Below are 23,072 nucleotides of genomic sequence, written 5' to 3'. Positions count from 1 at the left end.
CATAGCACTGATGGTGTGTGTGCGCGGTGTTGGTGTGCATTTGTCTGTGTGACAGTGAGATGAAAACTCGGTGAGTAAGCAACAGCTTGTGGGTCCTCGTGTGTTTGAGGACGACTTTAGCATCTTTAGCTTATTTAGAAAAAAACATGTTTGTTCTTACGTAAAAATCTGTTGCAGGAATATGAGCTTCATGCTGACCACAGTCCAGGAGCATGATGAAACAGAAAATCTGACATATTGATGAACACACTGATCGCTTATTGATGTTACTGAAACAGATAGAAATAGGAAGCAGAATGTCTAAAAAAAGGAGCTTCATCTCCAAACTTTGCTCTTCTTGGTAAAAGTCCAGCAGATGAGTGAATCTTTGAATGAGGGCTTTACCGCACACATCCTGACCGCTGACAACATCAAAAACATAATATCGTCACGCCAGAACACCTCAAACGTGGCGTGGATGTGCTTGCCCCACCTCTGTAAGCTGCTATGGAGCTGCAGCCGGGCTTATTTCAGATGTTATTCAGGGGTACTGTCTCTTTAAAAACTGGACAGTTTCACAGTCTGAACCCACAGTCGCTCAGACACGGAGACAAAGACTTTTTAAGAACACAAATCTGCTGTGGGCAGAGCCTGTCTGTACCCATCCCTCAAACACCCCCCGAGGATGACAGATCTACAGTAGGACCTGCTGCAGTGTGTGTGTTTATAAAAACACTCGTAGCCTCGCAGGGGTTCCAGTTATAGCTTTATCTCCAGCATCAGCGCTATTCTCAGACTGCACATGTCGTCTGTGTGTTTGCACACACACATCGTTCTGGTGTGTGTGTGAGTGTGTTTCATCCTCAGGGTGTTCATATTAAAGCGGTGATGTCCTTGAACCTTCAGCATGAACTGACTCAGTAGCTTTAAGCTCATTGGCCTGCGAGTGCGTGTGTTGCTGTACCAACGATTGCTGCTCGATATACCGCCACGCCTGTTTCTGAACATTGTCTTCTTTTGCTGAAGGTCAACAGAAAACACCGTAAACCCTCCAATAAAGCTGGACTCACATTAAAACGTCACGGGTGTAGGAATGACGGCCCCATGAGGCGTGGCCTCCTGTGTCACCTGTTCACAGGTGAATTATTTGCCGTGAATGTCACAAAGAACTGGTCACATGTTTCACACAGGTGAGAACAAGAGAGGAGCTTTCAGAGGTCAGTGTCCAAAATATTAGGAACACACAAATAGACCAAAGATCCCGGGCGAACGACTGACTCTAAAAGTTATACTTACGTGACATCACCACTTCTGGATCGATTGTGAGCCAGCTTGGCTGTGGATCAGGGGGCGGGACAACGGCAAGCTTTACATCCTCTGACACGCGTCATTGACAGGTAATTTAAGGACCCTACTCCTCATTTCTACCTCCATCTGCATGTTTTTGGACTCTTTGATATAGCTGCTTTGCATGAATCCGTTCAGAATAATCCTTCTTTACCTTGTTCTGGGTCTTTATTTACACTTGTAAACTATCCTGCTTTTAATTGAAGAGTTTTACAGCAACCAGCAAAACTCAAACATTCACAGACGCTGAAAATCACCTGCAAGCTGCGCGCTGAGCTCGTGTTTGACTCTGTGCTGAAACAAGCTGCTCACAGCGCACCGAAATAAGCTCTCAGGCTGCAGCACGAAGTCCTGCCTCTTCAAACAGCAGCAGGAAACGGATTCATGCTGCTGGGATGGGACAGGAATATAAATACACTCGTCCTTCAGAGATTTCCCTGAGAACCCAAACTGACTTACAGCGAGTAATGTGAACTTCTAGAGCCTCGCAGTAGATCCTGTAAAGTAATTAAAGAATGCGTCGTGAATTCACTCGGCGCTGTCTGCAGCAGGACGTCGATATAAATGGGTTTGGATACGAGCGTCTCCGCTCTGTCTGAGAAGATGCTTCCTCATCAGAGCTCCTCGCCTGCACCGTGATGTTTCCTGCAGCAGCGCCAGGACGTACCTTTTAATTTTGAGCGAACTTTATTGGCTGTCTTCTTGATGTCAGCTGTGAGGTCCTCCAACTCCTGCTTGGTCTCTGCAAAGAAAAGAACCAACACAGTGAGTTTGTGACGCCAACAGCAGAGATCTGAAGCTAAAGCTGAAACAGTCTCACTCTTTAAGGCTAAAGCTTTTTTCTGATTGGCTGCAAAAAGTTTGAAGAGCGGGTGGGCGGGCTTTGTGGTCCTCACTGACATCATAAAGATCCAACACTGTGAGCCTGTTTCCTGTCGGTGTCAGCTGCCAGCACCTGGTGTACAGGTGTTCCTGACTCAGATCTGGCCCTAACGCAATAAAACGGTTGTTCTGGGTTATCATCGGGTTTTTATTATTCCTCATATTTGACGAGCTGCTATTTGTGAAACGATCATGAAAAATGATTCAAGTTTGATCTCTTCAGGAAGCTTCCGGAACGCCAGAGAAAGACAAACATCTGTATTTCCCTTCATGGTTAATTTAGTTTATATTTCATATTTGATCATTTGTATTCTCCAGGATCGATCGGGTGTTTCACCATCACGAGACCTCTGCTGGATCTGACGAGGTTAAAAACAAACTGGTGTTCTGAGAGCAGCCTCTTCAAACTCCACCTGACCTCCACCTCTTCCCTTCAAACTCCCAGCGACGAGTCGGAGTTGAATTCAGAGGCTCTGATTGGCTGTTTTGTGTAGAAGCTGAGCTGTCGTGTTTGCCTCCCCCTTCACTGCTGGTGTATCGAGGCTTCCACTAAGAGTCCAATCAGGTCAATGCACGCAGTCGTGTAAGCGCTGAGGCTGGAGGAAGCAGACGAGCAGGAGGGCGTGCAGCAACATCACATCCTGTCAGCCATGATGGAGGACAGCGGAGGCAGCAGGCGCCAACTGCAGCTGCGCGCTGAGATTTACAAGCGCTGCAGCGCCGCTTGGCCTTTCCCGCCACTGACTCGCTCGCTTCACTCCTGCAGCTCTCATTAGCATGTCATGCTAAAGCTGGGGAACAGTCTGCGAGTGGGACTCGAACGTCAGCACATCCATGCCTGCAGAGGCTGCACACAGCTCAGTTTAGCCCACTGATGACCTTTTTCCACTCATTTCTGACGAGTCAGCGACTTTATTTAAACTGCTGGTAAAGAAAAGACGTGACGCTGTAGCGGCGGCCTCAGCGAGGTCCTCTCCACGTGTGACGGTTAAACACTGACTTTACTTTTCTGTGCGGCGAGCCTGTGTCTTGAGCTGATCATAATCACTCATTTTCTGCCCCTTTGTGGTCGTCGGCCATGTTATAGACTTACAGGAAGTTGGTCTCCAACGTGACCTGAAGCTTCATCGGTTTCTTTTTATATCAAAAATCTTTCTTTACACTTTCAGGTACTTTTATTCTGAAAATCAGGACAAATTCCTACAGAATCGAGATCACAATACGTCGGTCCGATATGAAGAAACGAGTGATGCCGAATTTCAACGTGTTACCATAACAACAGGAAGTTGTTGTACCTCCAGTACGCCTGAACACAGGTGCCTCCATTTTGACTCCACAGGCTGTACATAAAAGATGGAAGTGCCCACAGTACTCTTGGGCTATGGAGGCGTGACGACGGAGGGACTGTGGATCCGTGCGGCAGCAACCCGTCAGCCACACAGAAAATCCTACTTCCTGCTCCTTCCTGATGCTGATGACGCCCAAAACAAACGTCACGTTTTATTCAGGGAGACCTGAAACCAGCGACTGAGACCACGAGCTAGTCAAGGTCACCGGTTTGTTCCTCTTCCTGTCAGGCGACGACGACGAGCGTTAGACGGATATCGGTCTGCGACGAACGAGGCCGAGCGGTGTTTATGAATGGGCTGTACTCCTCTGCTCTCACTACAATTCCCATCATGCATTATTCAGGCAGAAACACAGGGATGCATTTTGCATGACGGCCTGTCGGCAGCTGAGCGCGAGCTGACCCAGAACTGAGGGGGAGAAGAAGACAGAAAGCGACATGTTTTCACCAGAAGGGAGAAGAAGAGTCGGAGGTCAGACGAACACGAAGTGACGCTTAAAGACATCAGAGATCCCGTCTGAGCTCCAGAACCTCAGCCGCTGTTTGTACTGCAGACGTCATCGAACATCCTTTAACATTCGATCTGCTGTAGGGTTTAAAGAAGAACTTCAACTCTCTGCTTTCATGTAACCTAAAATACTTGGAGACCGTGTGGCTGCGCTCGTGTTTTAACTCTGCTTAATGTTCCTCGCTGTAAACATGTAAAGCATCACTAACATTCAGCATCCCTGTGATGTCACACGGTCGTTCGATTGCTCTGGAAACTCTGGAAACGTTCAGATTTGTTTCCGGGTTTAGTTTTGAGGAGTTTGGGACCCAGCAGATATCAGGGGTCAATAGTTATGATGCAGCAATGATTCTGCGTCGTGTAGCGTCCGTGTGCTGGGAAGAAGTCTTCAGTTAACCAGGTTTAAACTCAGATTTGTGGATTATAAAAGTAATATTTGATTATTTCTGCCCCTCCCTGTCTCACAAACTCCCAGCATGCATCTGAGAGTAGCTCTGCAGCGAGGGCGCGTTTGGTCGGGGTCACCCTGTAGACGCAGCGTTCCTTCGTTAGCCCGTATCGGCATGTAACAGCACTGACTCTCAGGTAGAGCTGCGCCCACCCGTTCCCCTTCGGTCATTTTCCTGCACAGCTCACGCCGACCGAAGGGTTTCACATGTCACTGCACACTCACAGCGTTTTCTACACACACTTACGGCGAGGCAGCCGAGGCTCGTCATCTCCTCCGAGGTTAACGTCACTTCATGCAGTTTAAACAGACTTCACAGCATGAGGGCGGGGATCAGAGGGAGCGACGGCGACGAAGGAGACGAAGACAGCGAGAGAGAGGGAGGAGAGGGCGGAGGAAAGGAAAAAGGAAAGGATGGAAAAACAGGAAAAGAACTTAAATCATGCAGCAACAAAAGAGAAAAACAGCGTGCAGACAGTCGGACAGCATGCAGAGCAAACAGAAAAGGTGCAAACATGAAGCCGCATCCTGTTCTTCAAACAGACACAGAAGGTTATAAATCATCTCCTCAGAAACCGTCTCGCTCACGCGGCTAAACAGGAGCGGGCGGCGTGCGGGCGCTACGAGGTCACAGCAGGTGGGTCCAGCTGATGACTTACAGTCAGCTGTTCACAGTCAGCTGTTCACAGTCAGCTGTTCGACACTAAAACGAGCTGCGGCACAAAGTCGCTGTTCAGCGCCTGTTTACGTTTCCTGCTGCTTCCTCAGAGGCTCATTTTGCTCATGCACGCCATTAACCAGCATCAACTCCACATTACATAAACCCAGGCAGTTTGCTACATCCTGATTGGCTCGTGCATGGAGACAGAAATGTCTCTGGACCTCTTCGACACCGAAGGAAACCTGACAGCAGGCGGCTTCTGTCAGGAGGATTTCAGGGGTAAAAGGCGTGGACGGCGTCTCGCCAACGAAGAGCTAAAAAGGGTCGAAGCCCGACGCGGAGCGGAACCCCTGAGGCGGAGACTCTGACGGCGCAGACGTGGCTGTCGGTGTCAGCGCTGACATTGAGTCATTGTTGCTGAGTCACAGCACGCCGTGTCGAGATTGGGACTCGCCAAGCCTCGTGCTCTCAGACCGGAGACGCTCTTATCGTCCCCCCACAGTGTCAGGACGAGCGGCGGAGCAACGGATGGGCGCGCTCAGTGGCGGTTTGCCAGCAGCGAGCTGCAGCATTCGTCAGCCAGCAGTTAACGGGATTAGAGGTCACTCTGAGGTCGGGGGTCGAGTTACTGAAGGGTTCTGACACGTGGACAGCGTTTGGAGAGCGCCCGCCGATCGACCAGCACAACCTCACACAGCTGCTGTGGCGGAGGGATACGCCGTGACGCTGCTCTTCATACCTCCTTATTTTTAACCAGTTCACGGTTCAGTCGCCTTCGTTTGTTTTATGATTTTTGAAGCTAATTTCTGACTTTTTTTTTGCGACTTTACAAAAATGAAAGTCGCCACAGCTCGGTGTCAAACTCTCGTTTGTAGCAACCATGGTAACATCACCCGAATCGTTTCTGTCCGAGCTCCTTAGATAACAGACTCCTACAGAACCGCAGATATCGCCACCTGCTGGTCACTGCATTAGTTGTACTCTGCGGCGATGGAGTCGGAAAGAAGCTGAAACTGAGACGTTTGCGAGACGTTTGCGAGACGTCGCGGCGGCTCCGTGAGGCTGCCTGAGGGTCTTACTTTCGTCAGGATTGGGTGCGGCCAGGATGGCGCTGTGCTGCTTCTTGACCTGCTCCACGTCCTCCGACAGCTTTTCTATACAGCCTCGGATCTCCTCCACCTGAACCAAAAACACACAAGAACAAAATCAGTCTTCAAACACGACATTTATTTCCCATCATGAGCTGGTTTTAGGGCCTCAGTCAGTGATAACATTAAACCTGATCACAGCTTGTTTAAGCCAAGCTTTAGTTTTTTTACAGCTTCTGTATGGGCTCAAAATGTGGTCATAAATATTTTGTACTTGTAAATCAGAATTTGTGTGTAAAAAAATTTGTGTGTGGACTTAGCCAAAAAAACCCTGCAAGTTACAAGTACGAATTTTGACCCTATTTTTCTTCCTTTCATCTGATTGGTCAATGTCATGTCAATCACAAATGTAACAATCCAATCAGAGAACAGATGGGTTTGGCTGTCGGAGGGGCGCTTTTTTTGAACTGCAGGTCCTTGAAGGGTGATACAGTTTGAAGCTGGAGGATCGCTATATAAATATCCGATAGCAGTTAGGTCCTCTAACTTTGAGCAGCTGTTGAAAGGATAAAGTTGTGGTATATCAGTGGTTAGAAATACATTATTACTTTAGGATTAGTTTAACACAAAGTCAGGGCTGACCCGGGACCATGGCTGTGAGTCACAGTGCGCAGCATAAAGGTCCTTTCACATCGGACGCAGCATGTGCTGCTAATGCTAACTGCTAACTAAAAGCAAAGGATCCAGAATTTGTTGCTGGCTGCTGAGCTCTGTGTGCAGCAGCTCTACCTGTACTAGATGCACCTGCTCCTTGTCGTTTCTATCTCTGACTTTATGTCCTCTACAAGAGTTTGTTTTTTTGCTGGTTCTTCAAATGTTCAATAAAAACATGTATGCTAATTCATAACGAAGAAAGCTTTGTAATGAAGACTGTCATTTCCAAAACACTGCCCGCCCCCACCCCGCGGTCCGCAGCGGTGTTGAAAAGGCTGTGGAAGTCCCTGTATTAAACACGTAGACCTGTGACACATAAATCACCAAACTCGGACGACCACAGACTGTTTTCCTTCGTGGTGATGAAGGAAAACGCTGGGTTGGCATGTAAAAGGGCATTTATTCCCTTCAAGGACCTGCAGTTCAAAAAAAGCGCCCCTCGACAGCCAAACCCATCTGTTCTCTGATTGGATTGTTACATTTGTGATTGACATGACATTGACCAATCAGATGAAAAGAAGAAAAATAGGGTCAAAATTCGTACTTGTAACTTGCAGGGTTTTTTTGGCTAAGTCCACACACAAATCTTTTTTACACACACAAATCCTGATTTACAAGTACAAAAAGTTTATGACCACATTTTGAGCCCATACTTCTGTCGCCTGTTTCTGATGTTTTGAAGATGTTTTATGAGTTTTCGCTCACTTGATGTTTTCATATTGATGTTTATGTTCTTCTACTCTGGGACGTCCTAATGTCCATTAACCCTTTAAGGGTGCACGCTCTGATTCGTGCAACCATTTTAAATCCTGGTAGAATTGCAACCACATAAGCTAGCGCAATAATTTAGTTTGCATATGAAACTCAGCTCGTCCCAGGTCGCGGTTCCTTCCACAAATGGCTGTGTCTGCCGCACAGGTCCAACGGTTTACTTTGTGCCTGTGTACTTTCACTGTTGGAAACAGTTTATTTTGATGCAGTTTTTGTAAATTGTGAACAATAATATTTATATTTGTTTTTCCTGCAGTTTGTAAAAATTCTTGAATCTCAAAAATGAAACTATGAAGACACTCAGAATAAATTTCCTGTGGTTGAAACGATTTTGTGCAACTTTGCATTCTGAGGGATGAAGCTCGAAATATGTGTAAAACAACAGAAACGATTTTTTATTTTCTTGTTGTATAATGTATTTTGTTATTATGAACTTAATGCAAACATGTCATTAAAACTTGGGACGTCACGGTTGCCTATTGATGTAAAGCAACTTGAAATGCTCCAAACAACATCACTACAGCAGGTAAAGATATGAAGCTACGCTCGGGCAGACTTGGTTCTACGGTGGGCTTTGAAGGGTTAATGTGATTTTGCACATCATTACTTCTTTGTCTGCTTTTGCTGATATTTTTCAACGCGCTGATGGCGTGCAGCCTGAATCCTGAGCTCGCTCCATCGCAGCCAAAACATTTTTATTTCTGTGTTTTCGGTCGCGTCTGCCTCAGGACACCTTTGTGTCTTTGTTTCGGTGCAAACAGCGACCTCTGAGTAATCGTTTGTCTCAGACTGAACAGTCCCAGTGTTCCCAGCTGCTGTTTACGACCCTCACAGTGTCCAGTTCATGATTTAACCCAGCGGTCACATGACTGCCTGCAGTCACCTGAGCGCGCTGCCTCACCTGTTCGAAGAACTCGTCCATGAAGTGGTCCCTGTCCACCTGCACCACCTCCTCATCGTCGTCGCTGTCCTTTGCCTGCAGACAGGAAACATGATGTCATCGGTGTGGTGATGATGCTTCAGTGATGAAGACTGACGCTGAGGCCCACAGACGGACGCACAGAGAGAAACCGCTCCGTAAAAGCAAACAGGAAGTTTCCAAGCAACCGCAGCAGGGCATCACCACGCCAACGACCGAGAAAGTAATTTTCAGTTTATTTAAATATGACATTATTGTTAAATAAAATTGAAAAATGATATAATATTAAAAGAAATAGTGAAATAAAAATGTAAAGACATCAAATAAAAAATATTAAAATAAATTGAATACGACAAATATGACATATTATTGCTTCAAATAAATAAATTTAAAATTAAATAATAAATCAGCATTTTAATGAAGAAAGAGAAGAAACAACATTTAAAAATAAAGTAAATACACAAACACGTTAAAACTAAATTAAATAAAATATTAAGAAAATTAAAGAAAAACGAACACAGGGGAATAAAAAGACAGAAAAATTAATAATATTATTGAAATAGTCCAGGATGAAGATGACGATGATGGAGCTGTTTCACAGACGAACGCAGGAACATTTTATTAAACTCAGATGTTCTCCTTAGAGGAGAGAGGGACAGGTGCTTCAGGCTGAAACAGGTGTTCAGTGCAGGTAAACAGTGTCCAGTTACACTGAATGGAATTCTGTTATTATCAATACAGACGTGTGTGTGTGTGTGTGTGTGTGTGTGTGTGTCCGCCGACCGCAGACGACAAAAAGCACAATCCCTGATGTTCAGTAAACTCTCTGCAGATACCCGACACACAGGCAGGTGGACAGGCTGAAGGCGGGATCAGGTTACTGTATCTATGAGGCCCATTCTTCACAATATGAAGCTCCGCCTCCATAAAACCATAAAAACTAAAGGAAGATAAAAGAAGTGAACTTTGTTTCTGTGTCAAATCTAAACCAGCGTTCAGCACGTTGTTAAAGCTCCGTTAAACCCTGCAGTTCCTCTGACGTCCAGCAGAGGCAGCAGCGAGTCTGTCCCCATAGACTCCCATGTTAAAATAAACGTGTTTACAGCCTGACACACACACTCTCCTGATCTCTGACGATAAACTGACCTTTCATAACAACTGTGAGGCTGAAAGTTTGCAACATCAGGGGCGTGGCCTTTTTGACTGTCAGGCGAATGCTAGTGACGCACACACACATCCATCTTTTATCTACAGTCTGTGTAGACAAAATGTTGCAAACTTTAAAAAAGCTGATGTTTTTTTAAAGACTCGTCTTCCTCACTGATTATAAATCTCCACCATCAGCACGAGCATAAACGTGATCACAGATGTCAGCTGAGAGCATCTGCAGCTCCCCCTGCAGGTCTGTGGTAGGACTGCAGAGATGGCGTCCCTCTGCACCCTCTGTCCTCCCCCTGCGTCACTCTGCCTCTGCAGAGGAGACTCAGTGTTTGGATTAATCAGTCCACAAACTCATTGATTACTAATGATCATGTTGTTCCAGTTTTAACTGCTGGGAAGAAGAAGAAGGTGTCACTAACATATCTATTTTTATGTTTTACAAACCAAACATTAAAGCCACTCGTCACACACGTTTCTGCCGGCACATGCCTGCCTTGAAGATGAGGCGTCACGTCTGCCTTTGCTTTTATCAGCACTGTGATTTATTTGTTTCTGCTGTAAACATGTCCTCTGAGTCCCACTCAGGTGTCTCCACCTGGCTCCGCCGCCCGCCCATAGAGGCCGTGGCAGCTTCCTCAGTCCATCCTGCCAACAGTTCTCACTGTGGGCGATGCTAATGATGTCAGCTAGCTGCAGGCCTGATGCTCTCTCTCGCCTGAGCCAAAGACCCGATGCCACGGCATCAACACACACAGGAAACACACGCCGACACACCAGAGTGAGACAGGCGGACATCAGCATCGCTCTGTCCACGGACCTGAACGCTCCCAGTGTCAGGACAGACTATAGACTGCAAATAAAAGACAGACGTATCCACAATGTCACCCACTGGTTTGCAAAGGCTCATCTGGAAGCTTCAAGCCGAGTGATTCAAGCTGAACTGAAAAAGCCAGCGTTAAACCACATGATCGTAGAGTAGCCACGCCCACTCACAGGGTACCCCAACCCCCCTGTGACTGACATTTCCTAAATTAACTTAATGAGACAGCAGCTGCAGTGATGTAACACCTGACCAGGTAAAGGTGCTGAAGCTGTTTCAGACTCTCAGCGACACTGACATCACTGTCACGTCCCAGTGAAGTGCTGCTGAGGGCACAGGTCATGTTTCATTCACTATTATTTCTTTAGCATCTTATACTGTCAGACCCTGAGGTAATACAGAGAAACCTAAACCATCATATGACCCCCTATGAGCAACAGTAGGAAGGAAAAACTCCCTTTTAACAGGAAACTGTGGCAGAAACAGGCTCAGGGAGGGGCGGGGCCATCTGCTGCGACTGGTTCAGGCTGAGGGGGAAGGGACAGGACGAGGACTCGCTGATGTGCTGACCAATCACGGCGCACTATGTTCTTCTTCCTTTAAAAACTGAGCTCTAAGACCCTCGGTAGTCCCGCCTCCTGCAGAGCGGACAAAGAGGAAGAACTTCCTCCAACAGTTACTCGAACTCTGGCTTTGTGTTTAACGGTTTAAGAAGATGTAAGTGTGCCTGTTTGGGTCCAAGAACTTCCTGGAAGCTCTCACTTACTTTTAGATCATGCAGTTAAAATCGCTGATCATGGATTCCTGCAGCGTGTTAAACATGTTACTTTGTTCATATCTGATGTGAATTTATGGAGTTGAGGCTACGAACTCATCGCAGCGCCTCATTGGTCACGTTTGGGGCCGTCCTCTGCGGTTTGTAAAGCCTGACGCTGTGCAGGAAAAAGGAAAAGCTTTAGATTGAACGTACGAGCGTCTGTTCGCAACCCGCACGGCGCCGACTCCATCCTGCAGATGGTTCGTTATTCCCGATCCCCCCGGCAAAAAACACACCACATGTCTGAAACTGGGTCGCTCTACTTCTTCAAGAAAAAAACCTACAGGAGGAAAAATAATAAAAATAATAACGTGAGCATCTGCAGGCAGAAACGAGTTCATTCATCGCTTCAGCGCGGAGCCGATCGACCAGGAGACGAATTTCTCCTGGGCTCCTCTCGCTGGTTCCTCCTGATAACGAGCCGCCGGCCTTCAGGGCGAATGTTGGACACGATGCACCAATTTCATGTTTTTAAAACCCGTAAACGTCGCTGTCATCCCGCCTACGGCTGCAGTAAGGTTGTTAAAATCACTGCATTCTTCACCGATTTAAAATCATCGGATCCTTCCAGCAACGAATTTCATCAGAACGGCTGCACTGCTCCGGTCCGTAACGACGGTTTCAGGTTTTCAGGTCCAGCTCAGGGTTCGGGTTGAGGGTCTGGGGATGTTCAGTACAAACATGTACGTGTGAGACGAGGTCCCTGAAGGCACCGCGGGCGCCTCCCTGTGGAAATCCTTAACTGAGGACCTGACAGCAGAGGACTCGCTGACCTTCAAACACACCCAGGAGATAGATGCCCCCCAGCCCCACCACACACACAGCTAAGATCAAATCTGAAACAAAAAATACTTAAAATACAAAATTACAAGAATACGTTTCACATTTTAAACTGGCTTTTTAGGTGTAAGGCCAATAAGATAAATCAAGTTATTTAAATAAATCTTTTTCCAAATATGACCCCCCCCCAAAAAAAAAAAATCATACGTTTTATAAACTTTCTGAAATCTATCAAAGAAAATGATCCTGTAAGATTAAATATTTAATTCCAGCTTAAAAATATGTTTTATATAAAACTTCAGCCGGTCTGAAAACAGCTCCACCAGCAGCCAATCAGCATCATCCCTGCCTCCAAAACCAGCCAATCAGAGTCTGTTCCCTCGCTGCTGTTCCTCCACATCACCATCCAGTTTAGAAATGCACACACAGAATGAGAGGTCAAAGGTCAGGGGCTGATGGAAGTCAATGGACAGAGTTTGATTAATAATTAATCAGTGAAACGTTGTCAGCCTGCAGGTCTGCGTGTGACCCGGCCGTCAGAGGACGTGAAGGCCGTGACGGTAAACGCTGATCTGAGACCAGCAGGAAGAGGCAGGAGGTGCAACGCTGCGATGGCGGTATAAATAATGTAGCATCGCTCCTGCTCTTGTCCAGCTCCTCTCAGACAGCCTGACGAGGGCGCTGCCTGTGCTGCACAGGTTGTTCCAGGAAATAGCCACAGCCGCACCTACACCGTCCCCTCTGGTGTCTGCACTGACTCAGCCGAGACAGAAACGACAGAGAGCAGATGATTGGAAGATTGGGGGCGAGTGGGCGTGTTCTTACGTGTGTTCAGTCTGACATCACACAGACGCTAAAAACAACCAAACAACTAAAGCACCCACCCGTCTCTCACATGAGCCGATTAGCAGTTCCTGGTTTTCACTCATGGATGGGCACGGCGTTTGGTCACTGCTCAGGTGGGAGGAGCCATCATGTCCGTCTTTTATATACAGTCTGTGCTCCCCCCTCAGCAGGATATGTGGCTTCAGGGTGTTTCCACAGTTTAGCACGTGACGACCTGCAGGGCCCCGACGAGAGCGGCGCGGGGAGCTAAGGTGGGTCTTCGATGCCTTGAAACTGGAGCGTCAGCCTGTGAGTCAGGATAATCCCACTGAGGGATCAGCGGTAAAATCTGGGTGAAGGAACCTTTTAATCAGATGAAATCCAGCGCTCGGTTTCTCCGCAGGGTCTCAGCTTTGAGTGTAACGAGGAGGCCGGCCCTGACTAATATCTGAACACTGTTACATAACAGCAGAGGCTGAGACACACTCGGCTGTTTTCTCCTTATCCAACCATCTGAGGAGGAGGAGGAGGAGGAGGAGGAAGAGGCATCAGAGCACAGAGAGAGAAGAGAAAATCAGCGAAGAGGCCGAAGATCCTAAAAATAAAAAAACTGCACAAAATGCCGACCTTCACGTTTCGGTGTCGGCTCGGCTGCGATCGTGTTCTTTGGGTTTCCATGAGTTCATTTCATACAGGATTCTGTTTATTAGTTATTCATTACATAACATCCTGTTATGTCATAAACCTTAAATAAAAACTGAAATGGACAAATGTGAAATATACACACAAAATCCAATATTTAAATAAAGCAGGCAGGCGACACACATCCGCATCAAACGTGACGTTTACGCAGCGTCGTTCATTTTTGAGTACGAACATGATGAAGAGGAGTCAGACCAGCGAAGAACAGGAAGAGGTGAGTGTGCGGCGGCCGCTAACACGTCGGCCCCACGCCACGTGTGGCTGAGGCGTTCACGGTCTGTCGCACGTAAACACAGAAACACGTTTCTGTGGTTTCAGAGGACGGTCAGGTGTTCCACATCGTTAGCTGTGTCCCAAAACGCAGGCGGCGTCCTTCAGAGGACCCGGCCTTCTCGGTCTTTGAAGGACCCAGCCCACGTAGACCGCGATGAAGCCAGGAGTTCGCTGTTTTTGCCGGCTTGAGTGACCATTGAACCCCCCGGTCAGCGATCGAGCTGGTGGGTAGCAGACGTCTCCGAAAACGTCGCAGCACAAATATGTGATGTCTTGATAAACTGAGCAGATATTTGAGGTTTACACAGCGACATTCTCACCTGAACATATGTTAAAAGTTTATTTTGTGACCCAGAAAGAATAATAAGAGTGATATTAAAACTTAGTAGCTGCCGCCATTGTTGGAAACTGGAATTGGCTGGGCCGCGCTATGAATTCTGGGATAGGTTGGAAGGACACACCCGACCCATCCTTCAAATTCGGGGAAAAGGAGGACGCGTTTGTCAGCGGCATTCGGAGAAGTCGACGAATTGGGACAGACTTGGGCGCGTCGCTGTGATGTAATCGGCCTACAAATGCGGCCTCAGGAGGAAGCAGCCTACTTTTTGGGTCACAGCTATTGTCTGCAGCCTTAGATACAGTGACCTTTGACCTTAGCCACCTGGCACGTCCGGGATTCTCGCAGCTCGCCGCGATGCCAAAACGATCCGATGTGAATCAAAAATTTAAAAAAAGTCAAAATCAAAATTTATTTCTATAGCACATAAAAATACAACCAGGTTGACCAAAGTGCTTCAGAGTCGGTCAGAGCAAAAGCACAAGAAGGAATGAAAAGAAAGAGTTTAAAGGAAACAATATGACAACTGTTTGAAACAAAAACTAGCCACGAAGTAACAAACTAGTTTTTAGACGCAAAAGACTGGAGGACTCAGAGGAACGAATATAAGGAGCGAGGTTATTCCAGAGTCTGGAGCTACGACACCAAAGGCCCGATCACCTCTGGACTTCAGACGACACCTCAGTTGCGTCAGGAGCATTTGATTGGACGATCTAAGTGCCTTATTGGGGATATACAAATGAAGGAGTTTGAGGAGTTTTTAAGGTAAGCAAAAGACTGTTGAAATTGATACTATAATCAACAGGAAGCCAATGTAGGTTGGCTAAAACTGGTGTGATGTGGGCATAATTTCTAGTATCAGTTGGATGCGCAGCTGCGTTTTGAACTAACTGGAGCCGGTGAGTAGAGGACGATGGGACGCCCGAGTAGAGGGATTTACAGCAGTCTTAATTTGGAAGTGATAAGAGTTTTTTAAGGTCCTTCAAAGGGAGGTATGGCTTTGCTTTAGACATCTGATGCAGCTGGTAGAAACTGTTTTTTACCAGAGCTGACAATAAGACAGGAAACGGAAAAAAATTCAAACTAACCAGTCAAACCTTCATAGATAGATCAGCTGACATATAACAGGTAGGTATTGGTTATTTGGTTAAGTCACGCCCAAGTAAATACTGGACTAGTCCATAAATGATGAGGGGGGGGGGAGGTGACATAACCCCCACCTGTCTGAAAATAACACATGCATGAAATGCATAAGAAGGATGCTATAAATATACACAAACAGGGGGACAAAGGGCAGTGTTTAATAATAGTTGGAATTAAAAAACAGGATTACATCATCACTTGGGCGTGACTTAACCAAATAACCAATACCTAGCTGTTATATGTCAGCTGATCTATGAAGTTTTGACTGGTTAATTTGAATTTTTTTCTGTTTCCTGTCTTGTATTTAAGCAATTTTCTCCAATGTTTTACTAAGACCCTGATGAAGGGTCCAAGCAAAGGGGCCCAGCTAGTTGTTCCAGCGCGGTGTGACTATCACAAACTGTAACTGTCTTATCCTCGTTCGGTGTGAGAGACGTGATACGTTTGGACCTCATTTAGACAGTCAAATAGGGGTTGCAGGGAAGTAGAGACATCTGATGTCAAAGGGAAATAAATTTGTATGCCGTCGCATACAAATCACATCACAGTCACATGGCCCGAGTCCACAGGTAGAAGAAGATCATTAGAAAGCCTAACTAACGCTGTCTCGGTGCGATGGCGAGGTTTAAAGCCAGACTGACTTTCATTGATACCAAGCATTCAGTCAAGCATTCAGGGACTGCAACAGGGTCAGAAACTAACGACGACTCAGATGAGAGAGACGCCCTCAGAGCTGATATTTTGTCAGTGAAATCGTTTGAAAAATGATCACGAAGTACAGGAGAGGCATCCCTACAAGTGAAGGGCCAAGGGTTTACCGAGGAATTACACATACTAAAAAGGGCTCGAGGAAAACATGTTTAACATGATACATATGGATAAATAATCCATCTTGAAAGCTTAAAGCTCGACTAGCTGGGTTTGCATGAATGCAGAGATGAGGACCTGATTGGTCTGTCAGGCATTGATCATGAAATCTGTTTTCCAATAATCGATCAGCTCCGCATTTTCACTTCACTTCTACTCTGAGCTCCAACATGCCTCCTTCACACATTCAAACAAGCACTTTTCTCTACACTTAATCTAACATTCACACTCCAATGCATCCAGGTGGGGATCGAACCAGCAACCCTCCGGCCAGTAGGTGACCTGCCCCAGCCTCCTCCCCCTTTTTAGTGGAAACACAAGCTCTTCTCCCCCTTTGGCCTCAGAAGGTTCATCTGAACTCATGAAGAGTCCATGTCGGCCTTGTTCACCCCTCCCTGAGCCTGGTGCTGCCGGAGGTTTCTTCCTGTTAAAAGGGAGTTTTTCCTTCCCACTGTCGCCAAAGTGCTTGTTCACAGGGGGTCGTATGATTGTTGGGCTTTTCTCTGTATGTGTTATTGTAGGGTCTGCTGTACAATATGAAGCACACTGAGGCGACTGTTGTTGTGATTTGATAAAACTGAATTGAATATTGTGTAAAAATAATCCATCTCAGTCGAACATTAAATAATTTCATAAACAAACGCTTGAGTTTGATTCCCGCCTCCAAACGAGTCGGATACATGAAAGTTCAGATCTCGTGATGTCACAGTCTGAATAAATCCCAACAGCACAGTCAGCGAGCGACTCCTCGCTCATCATATTTTTATTATACTGTACAGACGTCCACACACAGACCAACACACGCACACGTGTGTGTTTACGGACAAGCGAATGCGATTAACGCGAGCGAGCGAACACGAAGCCCGCGGCTCTGCAGGAAGACGAGAGAGCGAGGAGATGAAGAGTAGGCGCAGAGAGGTGGTGGATAACATGGGGGAGGGGAGGAAGAGGAGGGTGATGGTGAAGAGAGCGGAGACCGCGGGGTGGGGGAGGGGAACGAGGACAGGAGCTCTGCGGCTGTAATGCATCCAATATCTGTCTGATTCTGATCACATGACCTCACGTCAGCGCCTCCACCTGTCAGGTCGAGTACTAACGAGGAAATGAGCCGACGGACGTCTCGTTTCCTTAATGAGGAACATTTTCATTATGTCAGGATCCATTTGTTGGTTTTAGTAACGAGTTGTTGATAATAAACATAATGAGACTGTTCGTCTATGCGTGTTTTATTCTTTATCACCTTTTAATGCGGATTTTTATTTATCCCAGATATCACAAATCTGGGATAAATGAAGCTTTTAAAGTCTTTTCCTTTTCTTTTAATTTCTTCTTTGCTTCCCTTCCTTCCATTCCTCCTTTCCTTTCCCCCTCCCCCTCCTCTCATGTCATGCAGACTTAAATCAGGACGCTGACCTCAGGTGTCAGAGTGATGCCAGCAGAGTGTGCGTTTGTGTGTTTGCACGCATGAATACACACTCTATGTGTGTGTGCATGTTAGCAGTAAACCATGCCAGCAGCGAGCCGCGTTACCCACAATCCCATGGGATCTCTGGCGCTACCCAGAGTCCATCTGTGCTCAGTGTGACCGCTCATGTTCCCCCACAAACCGACTTCTCCCGATTTTTAAAACCTGAAAAGCTTCTTTATTCGTTCACTTTCAGAGCTCAGGCGCTGATTCAGCAGCAGACACTCAGAATTCAGAGCTTCTCATCAGAGCACTCAAACGCAGCGCTGCACAGGGCTGCAAATGTTTTCAGTCTGAAGATGAAAACCAAATAAAAAAGCTGCTTAAACATTTGGATGTTTTGACTGTTTCATTCGCACAGATGAATTTATGTGATTCTTCAGTTTATCTGTTCAAAGTGTTTAAAGTGAACTTTACGATGACACATTTTTCACCGCTGATTGAACAGGAGGCTGTGGATCGACACTGGCTCAGAGATCAGAGACGGCGGTCCAGATCCTCCGTCATCCAGTTTGGACAATAAAGTTTCTCCCTCAGGTTGACGTTCATGCGTCTCCTCCAAACATCTGTTTGTGTCCAAGTATTAAAAAATTCGATTTCTATGATTTTTCTCATGTTAGTCTGAACCATAACTGTATATAAAAGATGGACATAACCACCATGACAGTCTATCGTGAACTCATTGTAAGACCAGTTGGTCTGCCTGCCTGTGGGTCCCTCCCATTGGTTCGATCAGCTGATCTCGGTTTGTGTGCCAGGAGGAAAATGGCGGCACAGTCTGGAGATGGACATTGCTTTGACTTTTATTGCAAAAAAGGACGAGATTGCAACGGTAAAGAGGAAACTGCATGCAGGACTGAAACAGATGCTAACACTGCTAACTTCGGCTCTTTGCACAGACAGCACGCTAACGCTAAGCTAGCCAAACACCCAGCCCAGCAGCCAGAGCCTGAAAGTCAGCTAACATGCTGATAATCTGCATGAATGCAATATCTTTGATTTGCTGCTTAGCAATGCTGCGACTCTCAAAGCGGAGCCAATGAGAATCGATAAGCCTATCGGGAAACTGCGTTCTCGTTGAGGTTCGCAGCGTTCCTTCCTGCACAGCTGAGGTTTGCACTGCTGCAGCCGCGCTGCTGTTTCCTGTTCCAGCCGTTCGGTGCTCTGCTTCGATCTTTGGTCCAAGCTTTGGGTCTGACGGCCTCTCGAACACTTTGTAGAGAGGAGCTCAGGTCGTCGTCCCTCCTCCGTGCTGACAGCTGGTCTGTGGTTTTCTGCATGATGGACAAACATCTCCAGGAGAACCCAGGGAGGCAGATTTACTCCCAACAGCTGATCCGACCACCGGCGCCTCTGATGACAGCGACCTGACCAGGTGTTCACCTCCGAGAAGAGTCAGACGACAAGCTGAGTGACATCAAACCGTCCTGACACACACACACACACACACACACACACACACACACACACACACACACACACACACACACTCTGCATCCGTCTTCTTTCTTTATTTCTTTGAATCTATAAATAAATAGTCTGACTTGTTCTCTGCTGAGGAGACGCCAGAGGGACGAGCGGGCGAATAAAGAGATGGAGGACAAAAGAAAGGACGGCGAGGGTGGACGGGGCTTTTAGAGGTCTGATAATGGACACGTGGGGGTGGGGGCGGGGTTTGAGGTAAGAAAGAGGAAGGATGGAGGAGGTTGAAATCTGAGATTTCACTCATTTATTCACAGATTAAAGATCATTTTATCCTTTTTTAAACTTTTTGGTTTCTAATTTCTAGTTTTACTATTAATGTCATTACAGGCTCATGAATTAATGATTCATTAATTCACGTGGATTCCTTTAATTATCACCTATGTATGAAAATTATATAAATACATTTTGACTAATTAACTGAATTTTAGCTTCATTCAAATATTGTTTTAAGAAAAACATCTATGACGTGTCCGGATGAAGGTTAAACTGAAGTAACTTCTTTATTGGTCCAAATGTGAGCTACAGTTAGCCTGTGAGAATCCAGGCTTAAATTATCCTAAAATTAGCTGAGCTAAAATAAAGCTAAGTTTAAGTAAGGTTTAGATAATGTCCTCGGAGATAACTTTAGATGAGCTCATTTTAAATTAAGGCAGGATGACTGAGGAGAACATTTCATAAGCTTAGACATCACAGGGAAAATCTGTCTGGCTAACTTTAGCCAATCAAGGTCTTAAACAACAGCCAATCAGAAGAACCCTGCCTTAAACACGTCAGGGATGACGAGAAAGTGACTGGAACCACCCAAACACCAATAACGGGAACCTTATACAGCGCTTCCCTATACACGTCGACCTCCCGCAGGCACAAAGAAATTACGGAGGCTATCACTTATCACCTGACCAAAGATATGGCTCCCAACAACACTGTGCAAAACGAGGGATTTAGGAAAACGATCAACACCCTAGACAAACGCTACACAGTGCCGTCCCGCAACTATTTTTCTATCGTTGCACTACCTGCTCTATACACGCAGCGTCGAGCAACGGTGGAGACGGTATTTCAAGCAGTACAACATTTTGCAGCAACAACAAAACGTGAGACATTTGTTGTTTTTATGTTTATTTATTGTTTTTATGTTCAGTCTCAACTGTTACGAAGTTGATGTGCAGTTAATAAGTGCAATAAATATTTATACTGGAAAAGAAAATCGTGAGAGAATCGTGATCTCAATTCTAAGCCAAAAAATCGTGATTCTCATTTTATGCAAAATCGTGCAGCCCTACTGGGAGGTCACCTTCATCATAAATATGCAAATTCTAACGACCATTGATCAACAGCCGCTGAACATTCAGCGTGGATATCAGCTGTGCTTAGAAGTTATGAGGAAAAAACTGAGCACCAAACTTCAACCACTCTTTTATTTTGAAAATATGCATAGTACGAAAGTAAAATTCTAAAATAAACTAAAACTACTGCAGAGAAAAAACATTCAGGCAGCTGCTCATCACATTAATCTAGATAAAGGTCTCAGCTACGCTCACATGTCGTTCGCTGCACGTGAATTTATACATAAAAAGCTGAATTTATAAAGTCTGAAACCAGGAATTATCCTGTACCGCGTCTTGAGAAAAGAGTCACAGCCCTCCTGATGGGTTTCTCCGGCTCTTCAAGCAGCTCTTAAACGCATCCAGCACCGCACCTGATCAATACAGCATTGATCAGGTATTGACCCATGGCAATAAGCATCAGAGTGACACAATCAGGACCTCTCCTCTGAGGACTGATTGACGGACCATGTGTGATCTATTTTTACTGCAAACGTGATTTTAATCTCATTTAATCAAATTTTGCATCAATAAATAAGGAAACACTAAAACCTGACAGAGCGCATCAAATACACTGAAGCCAGAGCAAAGTGCTTTGGACAGTGGAGACCAGGACATAATAACAGAAGTATGTCAATAATATTTTTAAACACATAATTAGTCACATGTTTATATATAAAGCATTTCCTGTTTCCTGCTCTCCTCTCCTTCTGAAGCCCCGCCTCCACAACAACAATAATAATGAACAGTTACACATTAGTGGAAACGACGCAGTAAGTAAGGAGCCGGCAGACTCACTCTGGGAACCTCACAGTAACACACACACTGACCAGACTACAGACCAACATATCCAGGCTTTGTTTGTGACTCATCCAAACCTAACCCCGCCCCCACGAGCGCCACCTGCTCCAATCAAAGGTGAGATGATTCGAGCTCTGAAACTTTAAACCTATTGTCCCACAGCCTGATGAAGGACACGTTTAAATCAGATCAAAGATCAAGTGCAACAACAAACCACGTTCCCCCCGCAGAGACTGAATCAGAGACAACAGAGGATTTTAAACTGAAACCCTGAACGTGATGTTTATAGCATCTGTTACCGTGGTGATTTAGCCAGGTGAAAACGTTTTTATGAATGGACTCTGCTGCACTTCCTGTCTGATGGCAATTCTGTCATCCACTTAAACCCACACTGATTCTCTCAGGTGTGTAAAAATCTGTGTCAACAGCTGTAAATGGCTCCAGTTTCTGTCTGCTTGGGGGCGTGGCCTACTGCCACCTGCTGCAGGTGACACAGTGACTGTGGGTCAGATCCTTAAACGAAGCTGAACCGTCTGCGGCAGCACAGGTGAACTCATGCCAGACACACCTGGGTGAAGAGGCAGCTCAGATGATGAAGATAAATGACTCACTTCCTGTCTGGCTGCTCACGCTCACACTGATGCGGGGACGTTTGATTCATTCATCACCGCCTCACCTCGCTAACTGGGCCACCGACTTCCCTTCCATTACCTCGTTAGTCCTCCGCTCGTTCCTCTGTGAGGTACAACTCATGAAGAAATCATCCGAGGCCTTCGTGCTCATCATCATCATCATCGTGATAATAACACTGCTCTGCGGTCCTCTGAGTAAATTAATGAGAGCAAATATCTGGTTTTGTTCGACCCAAACGTCCTTCAGGATCAATTTCCTGCGTTCCCAAAATGTCCTGATTCCACTTCCTGTTCCCCAGAGAGCGCACCATGTCACTGTGTGTGTGTGTGTGTGTGTGTGTGTGTGTGTGTGTGTGTGTGTGTGTGTGTGTGTGTGTTCAGGTAACAGTGACCCAAATCTGATTTTTCTTTCACGCGTGATGTGATCTCCTGTAGTGAGTGGGAACAGAGAGAGAACAGTGAAGCTATTACCCAGAATCCTCTCTGCTGTGAAGCGTGACCTCACCGTGACCCTCTCTGATCTCACGCAGTGCCCCGCCCTGATTTGTAGCCAATAGAGAAGAACTGTTAGAGAACAGCTCATCTGCAAGAACTGCATTTCCCATAAACCTCAGCAGCTGCGTCTATAGCTGAAATCACAAAGTCCTTTGAAATGTCGGGTAAAGTTCTTTGGTCTAATTCCCGCTCAGCTCTGGTTTTGTTTGGAAACACTCAGTTTAACCGAGTTTAGTTTCCAGTCATCCAAAAACCCGACAGAGTCCTTGATCGTTGGGAATGTCGAGTCTTTAACACGAAATGAACGAACGTCAAAGACTTTGGAGAATCTGGGTAATACGATCGCTCAAAAACGAGAACAAGTCTCCCTTCAAAAGCACCAAGTCAGCAATCATGAAGAGTCCACATCACCTAAAATAATCGAACCAAGTTTCGTTGTTCAGTTAAAAAGATGAAAAAACAAAAACGAGTAAAAGTCT

The 23,072-nt window shown here is 46.1% G+C and overlaps 1 protein-coding gene across 2 annotated transcripts in view; it reads right to left on the bottom strand.

Annotated features, from left to right (window-relative positions):
- The window catches only part of stx1b (syntaxin 1B), a 44,372-nt gene that overhangs the window by 8,671 nt on the left and 12,629 nt on the right, over positions 1-23,072 (bottom strand). Inside the window, exons 1-4 of one of the 2 annotated variants that reach the window (XM_040031779.1) lie at positions 13,128-13,759; positions 8,648-8,722; positions 6,253-6,352; positions 1,994-2,068 (exon numbers count right to left, since the gene is read on the bottom strand). In XM_040031779.1, coding sequence (XP_039887713.1) covers positions 1,994-2,068; positions 6,253-6,352; positions 8,648-8,722; positions 13,128-13,172 — 295 coding nt within the window. In that variant the 5' untranslated portion in view covers positions 13,173-13,759. Of the gene's footprint in view, positions 1-1,993; positions 2,069-6,252; positions 6,353-8,647; positions 8,723-13,127; positions 13,760-23,072 lie in introns of those variants that run through there. The other variant, XM_040031781.1, reaches the window with a different exon arrangement.

The sequence above is a fragment of the Simochromis diagramma genome, unplaced genomic scaffold (assembly GCF_900408965.1).
Source record: "Simochromis diagramma unplaced genomic scaffold, fSimDia1.1 OVJJ01000228.1, whole genome shotgun sequence".
NCBI classification, from domain to species: Eukaryota; Metazoa; Chordata; class Actinopteri; order Cichliformes; family Cichlidae; genus Simochromis; species Simochromis diagramma.
Note: the sequence above shows the minus strand (reverse complement) of the source record. Positions and strands in the feature narration are given on the sequence as shown.